A 22,675-nucleotide genomic window follows, 5' to 3' on the forward strand; every position below is an offset into this window, starting at 1 on the left:
GGGGCGATTGATAATCCTTCTGCTATCAGTTATTCTGCCTTCTGTGTAAATAGAAATGAGCGATAGACGGCCTGGCTGTGCCTGGCAACAGACACAACTAGCTCCCATAAAAAATTATCTTCCACTCCATATCTATCTACTATTAAGTACATAACACTTTTTACTACTTCACTAAATCCATCTCCATTATTCACGTTTACCTACTTTATCTAGGCGGACAACTGTACTCATCACATCGACTTGGTCTTATCTGAGAACTTCTCTTGAACAATATTACAATTTCCACACGCTTCAAACATTTGTGTTGGCGATTAACCAATTCTAATTACGGGATTAAGTCTAAATCCAGGTTTTTGCATAACATAACTGTTTAAGTTGGAATTTATTTCTTTGTTCGTCGGATTATTTTAATGGTAAAAACCCACCTACAACCGAATTCCTAAAATACAACGCTTTGTTACCTTCTTTATTCATAACATTATTAATGCAAACGGGAAATGTCAATAAACAACCGCTTCAACAATGAATTCTCTATTCTTCTTTTTCTTAGAAGGCTTTGGCCGAGATCTGTCAAATTTTATTGACGTACCTACAAGTTGTCTTATTGTTACTCAAAATATCATTCTTCAAACAGTTATAACCGATAAATAGGTAAGCCCTACGCCTATTTTCAATTTCCCCATCAATTTTGTCGCCTCGTCTAATTATACGTTTTCGAAATTTAGGTCTCGTTAATTGTTCAAGAAAGACATCTATTTTAACGTTTTAAACCTATACCTACTATTTTTACAATTTCCAGGAAAATATAATTGTTCGAAGTTCATGGTTATGCATTGTTTTATTCTTAGTAATTTGTTGCTAGGGAAGAAGCAACAATTGTAACAATTACACTTATGGAACAATCAAAAGAATATACAGAGTGGCTCACTTTTGCTGACTAATTCTAATAGAGATGTCAAATTTTTATCGACAGACTCACACTTCAAAAATAAACGTTGAGGTTAAGTTTTTTCTCATTACTCTGTTCATTTAAGCAATCAACAAAGATTTTGTACTCAAAGTCGTTTGAATTTTTAATTCCTGTTATCACTATTGTCACTGATTATTTAATCAATGGTATTGTATACGTTAGTTTTGCTTACATATCATAAACTGTTTATTAACAATGACAGCAACATTGTGACTAACAGTATCTAATTAAACAATTAATTTATAAACATTTTAGTTTCAATATCCGCTAAATTCTCTACTTTTTGTCCGGCAACTTAAAGATTTCACTGAATTAATAAACAAATAACATTCAGTCCTGTAATATCATATAAGTACGTAATGTGTGTTTGAATACCATTGTAAATCCTTTGATCCTGTCGTAAAACAGAATTTTTTTGGAGTTTCCTCGGTTCAAAAACTAAGATATAAGTATTAGGGGGCATCATCTAAAATTAGGTAGTTAATCTATTTATAAAAATTTTGAATATTAAAAGGATAAGAATTTGTAATCCCTTTAAGTCATCGTCAAGGCCAACTTATCCGGTTTAGAATTGAATTGCTGATTGCAGAAAGGATACAAGTCATGTTTTCTAGCGTTTTGTGATTATGACTTGAAAAATCACTAATTCTTAAGCGATTAAAGCAAATATTTTGAAATACTGCTGAAAAAGATAGTGTTTCAATATGTATTTGATTTTTGATTGAAGTTCCTTCAATTATTAGGTATATGCAAGTTCCATAAAAGCAATTTTTTTGTGTGTCTCTCAAAATTTCAGTTTACTGACTTGTACCATTTCTGCAATCCACGATTCAATTATAAGTTTTAGATTCTACAAGTACAATGGCCGGCAAAAAAAATTAGCCATCACTTTTGTGTTACGTCAAAATCCAAATGTGTAATTAATGCTTTTTTTGACACTGACATTTAAATGATGGCTAATTTTTTTTGCCGGCCATTGTACGTTTATTCGTTTTATTAACAAATACAAAAAGACAAAAAAAAACAAATTAGAAATTTAACTGAGAAGGTTCCGAAATTAAGAGAAAAAAATCATATTTAGAAAGTTTTCTTATTAATTGACGTAAAGAAAACAATATAAATGAAACAAATTATATATAAAAAATATTATTCATAATGTTAAATAAATTTATTATAATATTGAAAAATGTTGCTTCAGGAGTCAACTTCTGTCCCGAAGGACTCTAATGTAGGAAAGAAAGAAGTTACGAACTTGACCTATTTTGTCTTGCTGAAAATATCTGTTTTAGTAAAATTCATTCGCAAAAAATTCGAAAGAAAATATTTCATTTTGTAACTTCTACTTGGAAGAATTTCTTAACCTTCAATTCAATTATCTTATTTCTTTGATCTTTTATCTTTTTCAAACGATAAATACATATGTCTGTTTTTTTTTATGTCTCGTTATTGAGAAGGTTTCAGAAACTATTTTCCTGACATTCTAAAACTTTTATTGTGGGTTGTCAGCTTGTTCTAACAAAAAGTCGGAAAATCCGAAATAAAAATTCACCTATTTTACCAGAAAAATAAAAATGAGCTGAGCTGAGCTTTAAACATCTTATGCTTGCAATAATTTTTGTTCTAAGAATTATTTTGAACCAATTTTCGAAATACCGTCTAAAATAATGGACAACCTTGGTGCATTTTTTTCGATTTTTATTTCAAAAATTTGTGCATGTCATAAAATCTCATTAAAACTAACTTTTTGCGAATTATTTTTTAATTATATTTTTAGAAATTAAGAGAAAAATCTATGCTGAGGTATACCGGAAGCCACGTGACAACTTTTGTCAGTCATATTTTTAGTCTAGACAAACAGTTACGAATAAAAAAATTCCCATATGATGCCAACTTCTTGGAAAGCACTGTATAAGTGTTGAATTTTGCACCTCATTAACAATTAAATTGAAAATTTTTATTATATCGTTGACTTTGAAAGAAAATTAATTTTTATTTAAATATTTTAATGCCAACAATGTAATTGATAATTACCTATGTCAAGTATAGGTATATCACACAATTAAAATATGTAAATTATTATATGTAATAGATAAGTTAGAAAACATGTATTTTTTGGCGTCCGTTATTAAAGGCACAGGTTTTTTCATTCATTTGCGTTCATATAATATGTCATTTTTTTAATGAACGCAGATAAATGAAAAAACCTGTGCATTTAATAACGCACGGCAAAAAAAATGTTGTATGCAACTGTAAAGTATCTTTTTTTTTACTCGGCGGATTTGCGCACTCGCTTCGCTCGTGCGGCAAATTTTCCTTCTCGTAAAAAAAGTATTACTTTACTCACTTGTTACATAAATAACTATTTAAACATCACATATCTGCTGATATTGCTCTACATTACATGCACTACATCATTCTATACTTAGACAATTAATTAAATAAAGGATCAGAATGAGAAAATTTTTATTTTACCGACCGCCATAACAAGTTTAGAGACTATATAGCTTTAACGACACCTCACCCATTTTTCAACCAGCAACGTAATTTATATTTGTAATTAAAAAAAGTATTATAGATAAAAATATTCCAAATGTTGATATTTGTTGCACGATTTAGATAGGTACTACACCTGTCAACGTAGCTTCCACTAATACCAATTACACACCTCACACATATCAGAACTAATTCGGAGAAAGGTATTTCTTTTGTTTATACGTTTTCAGTAGCAACAATGGAACGATTTAGTTTGATGGAAGCTCTGCAGAACCTCTACTTGGACCCTTTCCCCACCAAGAAGTACCGAGCCCTCGTGAAAGTTTTAAAAAACGTTTCGTTAATCATAGAGGAACTGAACGAGTTGCGGATGTGCTGCATCGACGACATTTTGGACAAACTGGCGGTCACGCCGGTCGAAGCGGACGACAATTTCAAAAATCGCTTCATCTCGACCACAGACGTCCGAAAATTCCTATCCGACATGCAACTCCCCTCGCGAACCAACTCCCTGTTGGTGAAAATGTTCCGCTATTTGATAATCAAACTGAACAGATGCACCAGCGAGGACGCCGCTTCCATCTTGCACGACTTCCACGAGCTGCGAGCCAGCATCTTCCGCCTGAGGAGACACTCGACCTGGGACAACTCCAGGACGGACGAAATCGTGATGACATTCGTCAACAAGCTCATCAAAATGGTGAGGGAGTTAAGCGTGGATAACTGCGACACGAAGGTGTGTTTATGGGGCAATAAAAACGTTTTACGACTCATTCTGGTACATTTTCAGTTTCATTTGTTCAACATAATGAGGGTAATGGTGACCGAGTTCGGGAAGTATTCAATTTACGCGCCCAAAATTGTCAAACAATTGAACGGCGAGCTGAAGAAGTATTACGAACAACTGGAGGCTTTGCCCCCCGGTTCGACGATCAACGAGTACACCCTCGAGAATTATTTGACGTATTTGTTTATTCTCAACGACGTGATTGGCCGGAACTTTGTGAATAATATCGGAGAGGGTGGTAAAGAAATTTTGGCGGACTTGAGGAACGTCTTGAGCGATGCCTACCAGAACAAGACGATGTGCTCGCGCGAGAGCTACATCATTCAGAACATTTTGAGAATCATCGAGGTTTATCTGACGGCTTGAGGTCGACAATTATTCCAGAAAAATTCGACCGTGTTGTCACTGTTGCCGTGTTAAATGACGAACCCAATTACAATAATTATTCGAGTTGACTTACGAATTGTGACTCATTCATTATTGTGCAACGTAATTAAACATTGAATGGGTCGATTTAAGTCGACGCAAGTTATCGCGTCTCGTTATGCAAAGATATTTCGATCAAATTTTATCGCAACACAGTTTCTTCACCGATTTGCGACACTTGCTTTTTTCATTGCAAGATAAAATTTTATGTGACTGCGTTGCGAAGCATATAATTTAAACAAGAAGTAGAACTCATTTTGACGTACTCCACATCGAATCGTTCATTTTTAAATGGAGATCATCGTGACTGTTTATTGTCCATTGTTGGCAACTGGCCATTTTATAAATCATGCCAGATTTGGTCGTTCCTTTGTGTTAATTTAACATTTGTGTTCGAAATTACACCCACCGATTGATTCTGGTCGCAAGAACCGTCTTTTATAACGCTGTTTTTGTGACGATTACGACGAGCAAACGGTTTTTTCTCGTTGCTGTGTGTGCATCATCGCAACAAAGGAAATTTACTTTCAAGTGTGGGCATTAAAACGTACGGTTCAGATTGTTTAGCACAAATATTTTTATTAACAATCGTCGTAAAATCAGGTATTCAAATTTTTATGGTGAAAAACTGGCGTTTATGGCGTGCGATAAAATACATTCACAATTTGGAGCGTTCGTAAACCATGAAGATTACAAACTCGACGGTTCCATTTATTCGTACTTCAATTTTTCAAAGCGCTCAACTGAAAGATTCGTCAAAAGCGACACGATGGGGATTATTCAAGTCTGCAGTGCGCTCGCTGTCGATAAAATGCGTGCACTTGACCTGCTTTCAACCCTTTTACATGTCCACACTGACGCTCCCTCATGTTCAACGTTCGTCTTCCGATTCCTTATCAGCTGTTGACTGTTCAGCACGTTTTGTTCGAAATATACAACGTGTCTCATTAATTTTAACCAGTGACAGACCTCGTCAAGAACAACAAAATTGTTATGTACCATTTTTTCGAAATATTATTTTGATTTCAGTATTTTAGCCCCCCATAAATTAACGAGATGTCTATTTACACGCATTTTCTAGTTATTTAACCCAATGACAGTGACCCTGAAATAATAGTTTTTGTAAAATCGGCGCAAAACATTATGTTTTTAGAATAAAGTTTTTTCGCTCTGCGACCAAGGTAGACGATTACATTTTTAGTTAATTTTATCCAGCTGCAAAAGGCAGGTGTTTACGTGTTGATTCTGTCATTAAAGCTAAAGTTTTGTGAAAATGGCGCATTTATTTTCGAATAGTGAATACATAGATATTGTGTAGTGTATGGTGAAGCGTGCGGGAGTGCTCCTCGAGCCCAGAGAATTGGGTGGAAAATGCCGCTACAATTCGCAATAATAGAGGTATGCTGGAAAGAATTGAAGAATAATTTCGTCGGCACCTTCATTATTGTATTGACAATAACGGCGGTTACTTTGAACGCTTCGTGTAATGATTAGTGATTACTTTGTGAGAATTTTTACGGATTAATACACTAATTTTAGGAGACGTTTTGTCATTATCTTATTCACTAGGGTCAGTTTATTTTATTATTAAAATTGTTTTCATTGATTATCATATGATTCTTTTTTCTCTTCCACCCTTATCATTATAGGTCACAGTAACCGGCGCAGCAGTTAGCCGCGGTGGATAGGTTAGCAAAAAACAAGTGGAAGTTTTCTTGCATTTGTTTTTTCTTCGCTTATCAGCATCGACGAAGCAAATAATTCCTATTATAGGGGGGTAAATTTTAATTGAATAACTTCAAGGTTTAGGAAAAAAATATATTCAAATATGTATATTGTTTCTAGTAACGAGTTCTATTACCAGTTAAAATTAATGTAGGTACTTATCTGAGACACGTTGTGGTTGTATTTGCTGAAAGTTTCTTATCTAAAATAAGGTAGATATTTCAACGCTTGTAATTTTTATTAAATAAAAAAAAAACTAGTTCTAGGAAGTGTCTACAAAAGGACATAATAAAATCTCCATTCAATATCAAGCTAGGCATGACTTCAACAAGAAAATTAAATTTGTTGATTTATCACGCTCGACACCCAACATTAAATTTGGTGTTTACAATTACACCTACTTAAATTGTCAAACTGTGTATTTAACGTGCCAATCTTAAATTTTATGCGTTTATAATGACACATCCTGCTCGAAATTATGTAAATGTGAAAAAACGTTTTTGTACATTTAAAAAATCCACGTTTTTGTACATTTAAAAAAATCCACTCTGTATATTGCATCAGAGAGCTCACTGGTTTATACAGTGAAATAATGCAAAAACTTCTTTCTCATAAATATGACTTGACACGACGTAAAATTGGTAAAGCGTAACTGTTAATTAGATAAGACAAAAAATTTAACGTCGTGCTTGTTTAAAAAGTCATAAAAACTGAAAGACATAATTCTACATATTTTTAAGCTTCACAACTCTTCAATTATTTTACTAGTTTATGTATGTACAAGTTTTTTTTAAAGAAAATATTCCCCAACTAAATAATTGACCACAGCCTAGTTGGGTCAAGAAAGATTCACCAGAAACAAAAAAATGACTAAGATTTTTTTTGATAATTAACACAATATTTAAAATTATTTGAAAAATTCTGGTACATGTCTATAGTATGTTCAAAATTATCAATAATGGGAGCTAAATACTGAAACCACGGTTGCTAATCCAACTCGATCCGGTTCATTGGTAGAGACCCGCAGTGCACCTTGGACTCCCTCATTTTGTTCAATGAAAGCATCAAGTCTTCCATCATGATGGGTCTCAAAGCGTCTTGATACTCATCCTCGGACGAATCCAGAACGGCCTCGCTGTGATTCTTCATGTAATCCCTGACCCTATAGACGGACCCGTTCCTGCACAACTCCCTCAAGTCCGACCCGGAAAACCCATCTGTCAATCTCGCCAACTTCTCGACGTCCACGTCGTGGGCAACAGGCTCGTTCTCCAAAGTCAGATCCAAAATCTTCATCCTCTGCATGGCATTGGGCATGGGAATGTGGAAGGTCGCCGGCATTCGTCTCAAAATCGCCCTGTCCAAGTCCTGGGGCCTGTTGGTCGCCCCCATCACTATGACCGTGCAGTTCGGATCGGTGATCAAGCCGTCCCACAAAGACATGAACTGCGCCTTCATCATCGCCGTCGCTTCGTGATCGGTGGTGTTGCGCGAGCGCAAAAACGAGTCGATTTCGTCAATAAAGATGATGCATGGTTGCAGCTTGACCGCGAGCGTGAACACCGCCGCGGCTAGTTTCTGACTCTCGCCGTACCACTTGTCGGTCAGGATTGATAAGTCAAGGTTGATGAAGCGGGTGCCGGCTTCTTTGGCGGTGGCCTTGGCGATCAAGGTCTTGCCGCAACCGGGAGGGCCGTGTAGTAAGACACCTGGGAGAGAAAATCGTAACAAGTTGTGCGCGGGAATGGGACAGATCAACCTTTCGGAGCGGTGGTTAGTTGGGAGTCAGCAAACAGCTCTTTTCTTTGTATTGGAAGAATGACTGTCTCGCGGAGTTCCTGTATCATATGGTCCAATCCCGCGATATTGGTCCAGGATACGGTGATGTCTTGGGGGTGTATGAGATGTGCGGCGATCATCATTTCGTAATCCGACAAGTTCTCGATGACTAACGGGGCATGCCCACTGCCAGCTAACCTAAAAATTATGTAATTCAGCGGGTGCGGTAGTTTGTGGATTGGTACCTTTTCAGCTGTTCCTGAGCCTTTTTGCGCGCTTTCTTTTTGCTCTTGTTGGTAGGATCTACCTGATTCATTAGCCATTTTATACTAATGAACGTTACAGCAGACACCAAGGTTAACCTCACAACTAAGCTGATTATTTCGTTACGGTTAAAAGCGGCGTCCGCCATTTCGTACCGCTCACTAAAACACAATGTTCATTAAAATCACAAGTCTACGCAATTTTTGCAACCCGGGACATCCCACTAATACGAAAATCTGAAAAAGTCACTAACTGTCAATGCCCAGTCAATTGTCAACTTGTTGGTTGGCAGCAGTTTATCACCAAGTGTGGCGGCAAGTTTGAATCGACTAATAAAGGGACCTGGTCGTAAAAGCGTAACTAAGCCGTGAATGGCGTTTATTACGGGTTTACGACAACGGACCCATCAAACTCAGTTATAATTTTTTCCACGGGGGTCAATTTTCCGACGCTGGATATTTCACGTTGATCCCGCAGAGATGAAATTTATGTTGGGCATATTTGCGCATTCGCACATTTTCCGATTTTATGTTTTCTCGGATCCGACGCTCAGTAGCGTCGCGACGGTTTGTAACCACCGTCGTTAAATATTTCACACAAATCCGCGCTTCTAATTTAATCGGAGTCGAGGTAAGAGAATTATTTTTTATCTAATTAAACCGTCACTTTTTTTGGTACAAAACAAATTTAAAGCGTGAAAAAAAATATCTGGTCCTTGAAACCCAACGCTAATGTGTCTAATGACTTTATGTAACTTGGGAAATAGCGTCATAATTAATTCTATACGTCCTTTAATCGCATTAATGCTTAACATCCCTCTCTATCTCCGGCGACGAGGATGTAGGTTTTAGGTCCTAGATACACACAGGTGTTGATTAATCTTGAGAAAAAAAATATCACCAGTTTTTTTTTAAAGTTAATTATCCTGAATGAACGCACAAAAAGTTAGACAACACTGATTTTCGTGTCCAATTTGTTCTTTTTTCGACTGCCAGACATTTGTCCAATTTGCAATTTAAAGTCCAATTAAAACCGTAAACAGCGAATTTACAAAAGGAACACTCCAGAAACTGAAGGTGAAGTTTTTCTCCCAGCTACTGAAATTAAATTTTTTCTCTGACACATGAAAGTGTATCGATCCCGTAAAGTACTTGGTAGATCTTTATTCAATTTTTGTAAGGTGTAATGGAACTTTTACCACCTGCGCCCTATAAAGTGGTCGGAAATGCAATTTTAAAGACGAGGGTCAGAGTGGAAAGAATCGCAACACTATATCGCATGGCTCTGACAGATTCATCAAAATTTAATTGACGTTTTTGTCGTATCTTTATAGGATAGAAAGATTTTTTTGTTGATGAATAAGCGTTTAAGATATTCGCTGTTGGCCTGGCACATCCGTCTCTTATATAAAGAGCGCAAAATATCTCTGGAATTTGAGTGTATACCGCAATAAAAGTTCCATAAAAACGTATTATTGTAACGGAGACTGTTCCGTGTTATCTTGTTTTAGTTCTTAGCAACGGCTAAAATGCTGCTTTTTTCTTGAATTGCCCCCTTACTTTTTATATTTATTTTTATTGCAAACTGAAAAATGCTACATCTGGAACAGATAGTGGTTGCGCCAGCTCAAAGTACTCAGAAATTGCTCCACCAGATGTAAACAACAACTTGATCCCGGCACCTCCACCATTTAGACAGATGGTTGATTTTAGCCAATTCACAGAGCTAAATCGGTTGAATTAGCAAAGAATAAAGAGGATTAAGCTTATTTAAATGGCGTTCTTGAATCAGCGCTAGCTATTTTGGTTGTGGAGATGTGTATGTTTTTAGAGCTCTTTGATTTGTTATTTTAAACTTCTTGTTACAGTTTACTATTTATAGCTTAAACTTGAGTAAACCGTGACTAACTTAAAACGAGTAGTCAGATCCTCAAACCACAACGATCATTTATTTTACAGTGTGACCTATTTGTAATCTCTAATTTTTCATATAATAAATTGGTTAAAAAAATTAGAGCCGGCTGAAATAGTATCGCGCCACATAGATAACTTTCCGCTTTAATTATCCCGTTTTTTGCAACAAGAGAAAAAATAATGTTGGACGAAAAGAATATCGGATGGTCCAAGATACCCTAAAAACTTCCAGCCAAGAACAAAACTTTGTGAATAATTGAATGTTATTTGACACTGCAGTGAAACCGAGTGGAGAAATTCTTGTGCGACAAATGTAAGATAATTTTTACTTAAAGTTTATTAGAATTCACTCCATCACTTAAGACTGGTGCAGATTCCACCTCAACTTGGTTTTGTTATCGAGGTAATTCAGTGATTTTGTTTGTTTTGATGAGTTTTAAATTATGTGAAATTTGCGCATAATTTAATTAACGTTGTATCAGTTTATGTTTTACTACCGACACGTTGAAATTTATCAAGCTTTATTTTAGAGCAATGCAAACACTGCTGCTGCTAACTATTCATGAACTGAAGCAGCAAGGATTATGACGTAATTGTTTCACTTCAAATTTGTCTGCGCGATAAGTGTTTCTGAAATACTTTGTTGACAAGTTTTTTGTACAGTTTGATTTATTTTTGAACACCTTGTTAATGAGTTTTTTGTACAGTTTGATTCATTTGTAAGTTTGACGGTTTAAAACATAATCCGTTTGACCGGTAATTTAATATTTGCGATAGGAAAATTAATCTGCATCGACAGTTTATTTGGTTACATAATTACGATTCCGCGGTAGTTAAATGAACGAATTAATTTGAAATAAATTGCAAATTTCGTCGTAATTTTGTGGGGGCACAGATTACTGTTGCACATGAATATTATGAAATGCCTGAGTTAGCTTTTACGCTATTGTTTACGACGTTTTAATTGGTTGTAATTGAAGCGGCGAAGTCTGTCAAGTGATCAGAACAATACTGTATCTTAAGCTTATTATAACGGTATGATCTAGTTTCACATCAGTTCCAATTGTCTTGTTAATGTCAGAACTAATTAAGACACATTTATCATTATTATTCTCGGTGTGATAATATACTTGGCAGAATGATTTTTTCACTCAGTAGTTTTAGTTTAATAGAAGTTGTTGCCAAGGGAGTTGTATATTTACGAGAAATGAAAAAAAGCCAACATCTCGCCGTTATCAAATAAAAGGGGGTTGTTAACAAAAGAAGTAGGAACTGATATGTGGAAAGCTTCAGGGGAATTTGGTGTTAGTATTCGACCAAAAAGGAATAGTCAGCTGAAGGTAAATGCCACAAAGAACTTGGAAAATGATTCAACGTTTGGATAATCAGTGATAGTAGCGACTGATAAAACCCACATGGTTAATTATTTTTGAAATTTTAGCTAAATTGTTGAGCATAAAGAAATTGCAATTTGTTGTCAGGGGTTAGAAACATGTTTGATCCCAAATTTTTAGAAAGTGCTCATAGCAATTTATGACACGCTAGCTCTCCAGCCCGATTACTTGACTCTGTTAATCTAAATAAAAGTTATACTAAAAAAATGTTGACACTCAGTGTGCCTAACCGTATTATCATGAAAATCACTGTTTGGCTCATACCAACATGACAACGTTTTGACAATTATTGATTATTAAAAAATTATAAATTTTAATAGGTATTTGGTTATTTTTTAAAGCTTCGGTTTTTTCTAAATATCTATCTAAAAATTTAGCGCAAAAACAAACGATTATTTTGTCTTTGTTGAAACCTGATTATACCGTTGGATCAACAATTATTTAGATCAAAGAAGGCTTTGAGATTTTGGACGTATATGGACAGATGTTCTAGAATGCAAGGAAGTATTTTTGGTTGCATACAGGTTGTCCCAAAAATGGCGTACTAACGGTGCACTACGGTGTAGAAGAGACTACCGTAAACGTCAGAAAAATGTTTAAAAAATTCTATTGGACTTAATTGCTGATTTGGCGGTCCTTGAAAGTGGCACTTAACAGGAAAATTATTTTGAAATATATGTATTAAATTGTCATGACAGCTACCTCTAGTCGTACATATTATCACAAAGTATAAGATTACTCACTACCAATATCTAATCCTGCACAATAGTGAATTTAGAAGCTATGGAAATCGAAAAAAATATTTTAAATCCACTACGGTAACATTGCAAGGTAATGATGTACGATTACATCTTTGTTTACATTGTATTACCGTTAATAATAAAAATAATAATAATTTATTTTCTTGTCTAAAAAATTTTTTCCACATTATTTTCGTGTACATTTAAACATCCTAGATACGGTAGTAAATAGTTAGTACGCCATTTTTGGGACACCCTGTATATAGTCTTCGCCAAAATTATAAAACCACCGTCTGTTCAATTAAATTGGCGATAAAAAAAACCCTAATGGTTATTTTAACGTTCTTAGCTGTTTTTGGTTATAAAATCACAAGCCCAAATTTAACATTTTATTCCCTCCATGTCAAACGTCGAATGTACTTATACAACGTTGCCGATTGTATGTTACAGGTAAATTGCGGTGTTGGTGGTTTTATAATTACACCTGTTTCAATTTAAATTTGGAAAATTTTGCTGAAACTCGGTCAAACAGGCAACAGCGCTGTATTTCGTTATTGAAAACACCATTACGAAAGTAAGATTCAATGATGAATCTTTTATGTTCTGAAGTAAAAACCATTTTTGGGTTAAAATTTGATTCATTGTGACAGTTGTTTGACGTATATTAGCTACCGTCAAATTAAATAAAAAGTGTAGGAAGGTGGTTTATTATTCAGTTTGTTCCCAGCACAGAAGAAAAATTCAAACAATTCTATTTTGCAAAATAGTCTTCTAAAACACTTATACAATAATTATTTATTATTAGCTGAGTTTACAAAGATACGAAAAATCTGACACTATCAAAGTCATAGCCGCCCCTTATCTAAGTAATTCTTGATCGCACCGTATTTTCATTCAGCAATTTTTTAAATATAATCTATTTCAAAATCAAAAATCCACCATCTGTTGAATTATGTTGACAGAAAAAATAAATCCCTAGAATAAGTTTGAACCCAACCTCCCGCCAAAATTTGACATTCGGTTTTGCCACAAATATAAAATTATAAAACTGGCTCGACAAAAGAGGGATTTTTTAACCGCTAAATTAAAACGAGTGCTTATTATCTGCTTCGATGAATTTAACAAATACGATGAACTACGACCAAAACAACTGTCAACAGTTCCTTTCATAACCCCGCTTTTTTCTGACACTTGCAGACTCACTAAAAACAAAAGTTGGCGACGTTGTCGGTTGTATTTTCGAGGTAGAATGCAGTGTTGGTGGATTTTTTATTTTGAAACAGATAATAAGTAAAATTAATTCATTTTAGAAACTTGATTTTTATCTGACGCTTTTAAAATTAAAATACCGGCTATGTTACGTTATTATTTATGAGCACTGGAGGTGACGAAGCTACTGTTTCAAAACACAACTTAAACGGCTATAAAAAAATCTCATATTTATACATTTTCATAAAAACTATCTCATATTTATACAATTTTATATGAACAGGAAAACAAAAACTTTATTTCTCCTGAGGCTTGCTTAGATAAGCAAAGTTTATGAGGGTTTGTGGAATAATTAATAGTTTCTGCTTATTAAACCTACCGTTAAATTCATCCCCATTAAATTAAATAAAAAGTGTAGGGAGGTGGTTTATCATCCACATTGTGCCTAGCACGGAAGAAAAAAGAGAAGGAAAATTCAAACAATTCTTTTATACAATACGTATTTACATTTGAGGTAACGAGGAGGAAGTAATTTGTCCTTAAAAAAATATTTGTGCTTGCGTCGTCACATCACATGCGATAGATGAAATAACAGTGGTTTATTTAACGAGTTCGTGTGTAAACTGGGCTTTTTTTGTTATGGGTGGTCTACGAATGCCAAAAAAGCCCAACTTACACACGAACGAGTTGAATACAACGTTTTTTTGTTCGACGAGTTCCTTAAAGGCTCCAAATCGCTTAAAATCTTTAAAATTAGCTTGACGTTTCGTTTTATCAAGTTGTACCATTTATTAAAATCCGTTCACACAGGAGAAAATTCTCAAATTCTGACAGTATCGAACAAAAAAATAAATAATTGCGAAAATTTTGAAATTTGGCATAGATTTTTTGAAGGTTCTTGTTGAACGTGTAAAAGATCCTGAAGAATTGATAGGCACTAATCATCAGCATTTTAGAAAATATTTGCACTTTTGCTGTTTTCTTCTTAGATCTTATTAAATCTTAGGAGTATTAAATTTTTTACACAAAGGATACTATTAATTAATTCACCTCACTTCATTTAAATTTTCTTTTTCTTTCTTGTTAACATATTTTAGAAATAAACTCAGCATAACATTCTCCCATTCACGAGCGAATGACCGATCAAAGACACTCCATCAGGTTTCCACTACTGTCGCGAGCAAAAAATTCTGCTCGTCAATGTCATTTCAAAATTTGGTTAGATTGTCACAAATTAAAAAAAATTCCCTGCCTGATTACGCCCATGTCAACAAAGTGTCAAAAAATGAGAAAAAAATGACAATTAATGTCATACAACATGATGATATTTACGACCGTTTTACAATGGAGCATTTTCTGTTGTGTCAAAGCATGATTTTGTTTATAAAATAATTATTTTCCCAACTTTGGTTATAAGAATTTAGAAATATTTTTATTTTGCCAACATAATTCAACAGGTAGTGGAAATTTAGAATTGAGACAAACTATACATTCGTTGGCCCTTTGGCCTTTGACTTTGGATGAAAATGATATATGCACCCAAGTTTCATCCACCCACCATATCTGTCAAGAATGCATCCAGATCCTGATTAATAATGGTTAAATTTACCCCAGGATTGCTGTCCTAAACCTACAGAAGAGATAGCCCTCTAATATAAATTTCAGTGTGACTCGTTCTCGTGAACAAAATCAATGTTTTCTTGTATCAAAAGAGTTCTTAAGTACATTGAGCGCCTGTTGCTTCTTCACAGGATTCTAACTAAGTTTAAAATCTTTGGAACTTATTATAATCTAAAAACGAGATCAACTTAATTAAGCGTTGAGAACAAAGCAGTGAATATATTTTTTTTGAAAACAATACATTTGCTTTTGTGCTGTTTTTTTTTTAAATAATTTTTCAATAACATTTTAATCAATTGAAAAGACGGAATTTTTTGTATGGGAATTGATTTTGTAATATTTTTATTAAATTTAATTATCTTAAAGCTCCTTGTTTTTAGGCAACCAAATAATGACACCACGCCAACTTTAGGATAGTACGGTTACGTTATGTATTGTAGATGGCAAATATCACAGCCAACTTTCAATAGAGACTAATGAAATAATTAAGTACGTATATTACAAGAACGAGCAAATTATTTAATAAATAAAAAACGAGCTTTTTTGCTGTCTTGTGTTTTGGTTAGAACAGACCTGATTTACAAGGTTGAGTGAACCACCAAAAGTAATAATACCTGTTGTAATTTTGGGCAAGTCTTGTCATTTCTGTGGTCTCACCTGGCACCTAACAATCCCCCTGAACAAACTTTCACCTGTTAGCATCTCCGCCGCAGCATGTGCAAAGAAACGGAGCAATAACGTCCTTTCATCATCGTTTTTACGACTTCCTGGCGACGGCTTCCACCGCGCTGGCGGCCAGACAAATTAGGTAGACGAGGCTTTTAAAACAATTTAATTATCGAGCATTTCGGTTGGTTGTGGGCCAACCTTCGCCGCCCATCGGCGAAAGCAAAATTGCCGTCCCCGACCTCGACCGCCTCCCAGATGTGAACAATTTGTTAACTCTTCAGCTCCGTCACAATAAGCGGGACGCGTGATTATGCAGGTCGCGACGTGCACGCCATCCCAATCGGGTCATTTTAATTTTATGGTGAATGGTCTTTTGCTATTCACCTGCTCGCCTGAACGAGCACAATTTATGGAAGTTAATTGGTGTAGAAATCTCAATGCGAACAGGGAGAATTAATTAAGTGGCGATCGTGGCTCCCGAAGGACACAATTTGAAAACGAGGCGGAAGGTGTGCCGCGCAAGAGATTGCTTGCTCGATCATCTTCCGCGTTAGTCCCAAGTTTTGGTGTAACACGATTATGATTAAATAGAGCGGTGTTCAACGTTTCGACAAGTGGTGTTGTGTTTCGTGATGGGAGAGTTGTTCCCGTGGAGGGCGCGAGCAAATAAATGGCGGATGCGCCGGGATATTCTCACTTTCTTTTTCTCTTCAATCAAATAACTTTTGCAGGATCGCTAATAAGTCAGGTACATCTAACACGCTATCAGGCGCTTTATCCGTGAAGAATCTGATGTAATAAAGTCAAAATTAAAATTTCATGTTTGACTTCGACGATAGAGTTGTTTGATGTCGGATTAATCTACGTTTTCTGGAAAAATTCGATGAATAATTCATTTGCAATTTTCGCAGAGTATTTTGCTGAGTACACATGTGGGGATGGGGTGGACACACATCGGCTGAGTTTTCGGCTTAACCAAGTTGAAAATTAATATTTGCTTTGGACGTGTAGCGTCTGTAATGGCCGCAAATGACAATTATTGCCTCTACACCAGAATCCTTTTATTCCACTTGAAACATATTGGGTGTACTGCTGGAAAGCTCTCGACCTACTCTGTTCAGTACGTGATGATGTTGTGTTAAATTACAAACTTGGGAAAAACAGTTTTCCGAAGCTAATGTGCCCTCACTTTTATATTTATTGATCAATACTGATTAAAATCAAATTTTTACATTTAAACTTCTAAACGGGAATCTTGCAGTTTGTTCCATTTTGTTGTGTTTTTTAGGCAGCTTCCTGTTTACAAAATATATTGAGAAGAGAATCGGATGGTAGTTAAAAAAAATCATCAATTCCGACGATTGATTTTCTTTGTTGTTTGGACATGTTTTTGATATACTTCAGGCCTAATCACCGAATGAGCAGTAATAAAACGAATATTGCCCGGTAAAACTGTGTGATCTACATTTTTTAATTTATTAGGGATGATTTGGTTAAATTTGACAGTAAATATCAAGAGAAAGTATTTATTCCTGGTTCAACCCTCATAAACTTTGCTTATCTAAACAGTGCTCCAGACAAATAAAAGATTTCGTATGACGGTATGACGCCTGTTTATATGGAAAAGTGTATCAGCCAGTTTCGTTATTGCCACTAAATCATGCAAAATGTTGTAAAAGTTATATTTTATCAAAAAGAATATAACAAACACTAGTAATTTAGATAATAGGCCTTCCAAAAAGCTTATTGTAAAGCAGGCCGTGGTTTTTTCTCTCTTCTACAATAATGCTGATGGTCTTTTTAATTGGTACTTACCTATGCGTTAACATTTTCTTCGGATACATAACCTCACTTATATCATCATTAAATTAGAATAAAACTATTATAATATGAAAAATCAGACGGTCTTTCGTTAGTTAATTCTAAAAACAACTGTTTTTTGCAAAAAAATCTTATCCTACTGTGTTTACAACGGAAACAAAAGCACACAAACAACAAATATCTACAGAGTGTCTATAAACGAAGGTAGGTATAGTCTATTTTTTAATCAAAGAACCACAACATCGCAATTTACACCCAAAATAGAGCTGACAACATTGTACACTTTTGACATAGGGTGAAAAATCTCATCATATAAAAATTGAGGTTATTAGAGGTATCAGTAGCGCAGCTTGTTAATAAAGTTAATAACAACTAATAACAACTAATTTGGGAGTTTAATAAATTTCTTACTTTGCGAGGCATTTTTAATAACACGTTCAAATTTTACCTGCGAGTTTGCGTACTTTCAAGGACATTAAAAATGACAGATGTTGGCTGGTATAGCCAACAGATATCATTAAATTCTCTAAATTTAGTAACATTTTATAAAATCAACAGGTCGTGGTTCTTTGATTAAAAAATAGACTATATATCAAGAGGCCTGTGGAATTGTAAGGTTCCATTATTTTATTGTGTCAAACTACATCGAGTCATTAAAGCTGTCAAATCAGATGTCTACATTGTCAACAGTTAAATGTCAAATTATTAAATCTTAGTGTCAGTTGTGAGTTCGACGTCTCAGTTGTGTTGCATATGATTTCCTTCAGTCTTTCTATATTCTAATTACTTTTCATCTTACAACACAACAGTTTTTATTAAAAACCTGTCATTAATGGACTTACATAACCTCTGTTTTTGTCTTTGGTAATACAAAGTGATTAAAAAGAAAACAAATCAGTGCAGGAGTTGCAAATTATCGATCATGTCATTGCGGATTCTATGCAAATAAGCGTTCAATGGATCGGCGTAGACAGTTTATGCCCTCAAACGCTACTTTACGAGTATAATACGGGGTGATCAAATAGGACTGTTTAAGTTGGTAACACTGAATTGTATTTTAAATTGTATAACAGGAGTAACTTTCGGTTGTTGATGGCTTGTCGTTGTTAATGCTATACCTACATCAGATATTTGTCAAATAAACCAACAAAACATACCCGGTTGCAGTGTTATAAATAACCGAAATATAAAATTTTCTTAATTGTACTGCCAACTTAAACAGTCCTTTTTGATCACCCGGTAAATCACACCTCATGAGTTTTAGACGTTGGAATTGTAATTGTGCATTTTATTATTATTATCTAATAATGGAGAAAATTTATAAAATAAACAAGAGCAACATTTTACATTCGTAAGAATGGGTAATTTACCAGTTTTGTTACCCAACGCGACGCTGTCAAAGAAACGTCAACAATGTACTGTTGTTAACCTTGAAAACAACTTTTCGATTTCGGTAAAGTTTACAGACGTTTATTGTAATTGTAAACAACAATTATCCCAGAACAAGTGGTAAAATAGGTTTTACCATTGAAGAGAAATCATTTTTATTAGAATGTTACTTTCGAAACGGGGTGAATAGACAACCAATAAAACGACTGTGCATGGCAAGGATAGTTTAGCTACGATAAGTAGACAAATGTTTTGATAAAACAAAAGATGAGGTAGCACTCTTGATTTGTTTTCTTGTTGATCACCTTGTAATATGATTGACAAAATAATAGGTACTTCGAATCTTTGTCTCTGTAACTTTGTAACTATCTTGACGTATTCGGGTTTGAGGACGTATGGAATTATGTACAGTTGGGAGCACGGAATTTCGCACACCAATTTGTATGTCATTAAAAAAAACTATCTAGTCTAAGCTTTGTTGTCATTATAATCAATCATGACATATGTGATCATGACTGACGTTTCACCTAAACTGTCACGAAAATGCCGCCAGTATCTCATTTTCATAAAATTATGTCAGTGAAATGTCCAATGTGTGCGAAATTCCGTGCTCGCCACTGTATCATGTTGTTATTTCCTGGAATAAATAAGTGCAAAATATTTTGGTGTGTTCAATATTACAGTTAATTTCATATCATCCATGCTAATACGGAACGAAATGCTTCAGATCGTCTGCGAGAAGCAATTTATTACAGGAAATTACATCGACTTGGTCATTAATATAGGTTAAAAAGAGAATAAGGCCCACATCTGATCTCTGATCTTTGAACCACGTCAGACTTCGGAGAAAAGAAATAAGAAGTAAAATTATCTCGTTCATAACTCGCTGTTTTTTTCGTTGCTTCACTCGGAGGAAGTTTTTCGTTATCTCTTTTTGTGTCCGAGATTTAAGAGACAACAGAAAAAGGGGAGTGATTTCAACCCTTAAATATGCCTCTCAGCGGCAAATTTTTTATGAGGGTCTATACTTTGATGTGGACTATAAAATAAAAAAAAAATCGATCTTACAACATTCCTGTTCAAAATTATCGCACCACTGGAATTACTGTATCTTTTGATATCTTTTGATGAAATGTTTGGCTATAACGGAATTGAAAATGCAACCCACAATACATTTGCACGTGGATATTCAGCTTTGCTTTGCAAATGTATAGTGGGTTGCATTTTCAATTCCGTCTGGCTCATTAACACTCGGGCAAGTATCTGTATATCGAGAAGAAATTTAATAGAAGGATCAATACGTCTGGATTCCAATGAGCTATAACTTTAAATCCCTCTAACAAAATATTTCGTGCCAAACCAGGAGGTGAGTAAACTTCGCCCCCCTTCAATAAAAGGAATTTCGAAAGTTTTCCACGTGTTTGCTATGAGTCACGTACATGGAGAACATAAAGAGATAGAGAGATTTGAAACAATCGATGTTCCACAAATGTTTAGAATTACAATAGACAAGATCCAAGTTCTTCCTCAAGTATAAGTTCTTCTTCCATTTGTTGAAATATTATGTTCTGCTAAGTTTAAGCCTTGATCGAACAATAGACCTACTCGTAAATAAAATAAAATATACAGAAGCTTCAAGCGACGCCCGACGGAATTATTAATTTTAATTGTACATTCTGTTACTTAACAAGTTGAGTGCGAATCCATAAGAACGACCTAAAGAAACAGAGCAACGAGAGACTGAATACAAATTTATGTAATTTGTATCTTGGCACATATTAACCAATGGTGACAAGATTTATTATTGTCGGTCGTTTTCGCACGGATTCATGGAGTTGTAGGGAAATTTTGCATTTGATATAGTCATAAAACATCTTGCATCTTGTGCCGACGAAGCATCTAACACATTAAAATAATTAATCATATGTAGAATTAGCACTATATAAAAAAATGTAATTCAGTGAAGAAATTAAAATTAAGTACTTCAATATTTATTGGTTATACAGGCTATTTCACGAGTGATAGAGATCGCCGGAATTGCAACCCACAATCCACAATACATTTCCAAAGTTAACGTCGTATTGTTTTAAAATAAAATCCGGAATCCATGATGGCTTTGCTTCCAATCATTTTATTTGTCACAACTGACATTTACGAAAAACTTGAAATACGATGATTAAAATGTATTCGAACGATGAGAAAACAGACATGCACAGAGTCCTGATTTATGGTGAATGCAATAAAAATGCTTCTGCCGTTGCGCGTTTATGCAGACAATAAAGAATGTCCCAAAAACGCTTAGTTTTTTCACAATTTCAATTAACCAAGCGAATGACGTTTATGTCAAAATTTACGAAACTGCACAGCTAACTATGATTTATGTTTTTTAACTCAAACACGTTAACTGTGGAAATGTATTGTGGGTTGCATTTTCAATTCCGTCGGGCTCATTATCACTCGTAAAATACCCTGTATTTATTAGAAGGTAATAAAACCAACAAAAGATAATTCCAGCTATCCATCAACATGCAACAAAAGTTCAATCGAATTCGTTTCTTGGTAACCGGAAAGTACAACTTGAGGGAACTAGACTTTAATTATTTATATACGTCGTGCGACGTACGTTACTCAACGCTCACTTGTTGTTCAATACAGTGGAAAGAATAAGACGGGACTGTTCTTAACTGACACGTCCGATTCATTTGCGTGTTTCTAAACAAACGCAAGCCTCGAGAGCAGTTCAATTTTGTGGGTGGCGTACAAAAAAAAAGAAACACTTTTGACAGTGTCAGGGGAGGAGTAGTGAGTTGGTGTTGCTTGTTAAAAGTGAAATGAGCGCCAATTAAAAGTTTGTTTAAAAATGAAAAGTTAAAATATGGTCAGGCATCTTTCTCATTTTCCACCCCACGCGTACACTTGCAGCAATTTCCTAATTGGAGTTAAATGTCAGCTAATTTGAGTAGATATTTTTTTCGCAGTTGATTATGCATTCATCAAGCTGAAAGCGACATATTTCTCCTTGTAATTTAATTTGAAAGAAAAACTCGGCCAGTTTCCTCTTCAATTATTTTTAATTAGGTATTAACCTTTATTTGTATTTTAGTCGTTTCTAACGTGTTCCAGGCATGGAGCTCGCAAACAATTCATCCCTGTCGAATTCGACGGGGCACGACTCTTTCCAAATCTCGGACAACACGATAACTTTCATCATCGGTTTCAGCATCTTGATCTTGTTCGTTATTTTGGGGATGTTGGCGAGCGCTTTCTTGTGCATCACTTTGAAAAAGGATCCCTACTTGTGGGAGGCGGAGCGGGAGAGGCAACTACACGAGCAAGCTGAGCCGGATGCAGGGACTAATTGCAAGGAACGGGATAAGCTGGCAATGATGGATGAACTTCATAATCAGGAGAGCACCCAAATTTGATTACTTTGTGATATTAAGTTTCGATTAAAACAATACATTTTTGTTTAATTC

The 22,675-nt window shown here is 35.0% G+C and overlaps 2 protein-coding genes and 1 long non-coding RNA gene across 5 annotated transcripts; 2 read left to right on the top strand and 1 right to left on the bottom strand.

Moving 5' to 3' along the window:
• The first annotated feature begins 14 nt into the window (after nucleotides 1-14).
• Nucleotides 15-4,713, top strand: LOC138139274 (uncharacterized). 3 transcript variants are annotated; one of them, XM_069059498.1, is made up of 3 exons: nucleotides 15-651; nucleotides 3,814-4,199; nucleotides 4,254-4,713. In XM_069059498.1, the coding sequence occupies exons 2-3, from the start codon at nucleotides 3,834-3,836 to the stop codon at nucleotides 4,614-4,616; spliced, it is 729 nt and encodes a 242-aa protein (XP_068915599.1). In that variant the 5' UTR covers nucleotides 15-651; nucleotides 3,814-3,833; the 3' UTR covers nucleotides 4,617-4,713. The 3 variants fall into 3 exon arrangements, with proteins under 3 accessions (XP_068915599.1, XP_068915597.1, XP_068915598.1); XM_069059496.1 differs by having other exon boundaries at nucleotides 16-651; nucleotides 3,694-4,199; XM_069059497.1 differs by lacking the exon at nucleotides 15-651 and having other exon boundaries at nucleotides 3,214-4,199.
• A 1,907-nt stretch (nucleotides 4,714-6,620) lies between these two features.
• LOC138139271 (outer mitochondrial transmembrane helix translocase-like) lies at nucleotides 6,621-8,734 on the bottom strand. The gene is made up of 3 exons (XM_069059492.1): nucleotides 8,426-8,734; nucleotides 8,161-8,378; nucleotides 6,621-8,110 (listed from the first exon to the last, which is right to left on the bottom strand). The coding sequence occupies exons 1-3, from the start codon at nucleotides 8,590-8,592 to the stop codon at nucleotides 7,389-7,391; spliced, it is 1,107 nt and encodes a 368-aa protein (XP_068915593.1). The 5' UTR covers nucleotides 8,593-8,734; the 3' UTR covers nucleotides 6,621-7,388.
• A 147-nt stretch (nucleotides 8,735-8,881) lies between these two features.
• On the top strand, nucleotides 8,882-22,672 carry LOC138138871 (uncharacterized). The gene is made up of 2 exons (XR_011162137.1): nucleotides 8,882-9,074; nucleotides 22,323-22,672. It is a non-coding gene; the product is annotated as an uncharacterized lncRNA (long non-coding RNA).
• Nucleotides 22,673-22,675: the final 3 nt, after the last annotated feature.

This window comes from Tenebrio molitor, chromosome 9 (assembly GCF_963966145.1).
Source record: "Tenebrio molitor chromosome 9, icTenMoli1.1, whole genome shotgun sequence".
In the NCBI taxonomy this organism is placed as follows: domain Eukaryota; kingdom Metazoa; phylum Arthropoda; class Insecta; order Coleoptera; family Tenebrionidae; genus Tenebrio; species Tenebrio molitor.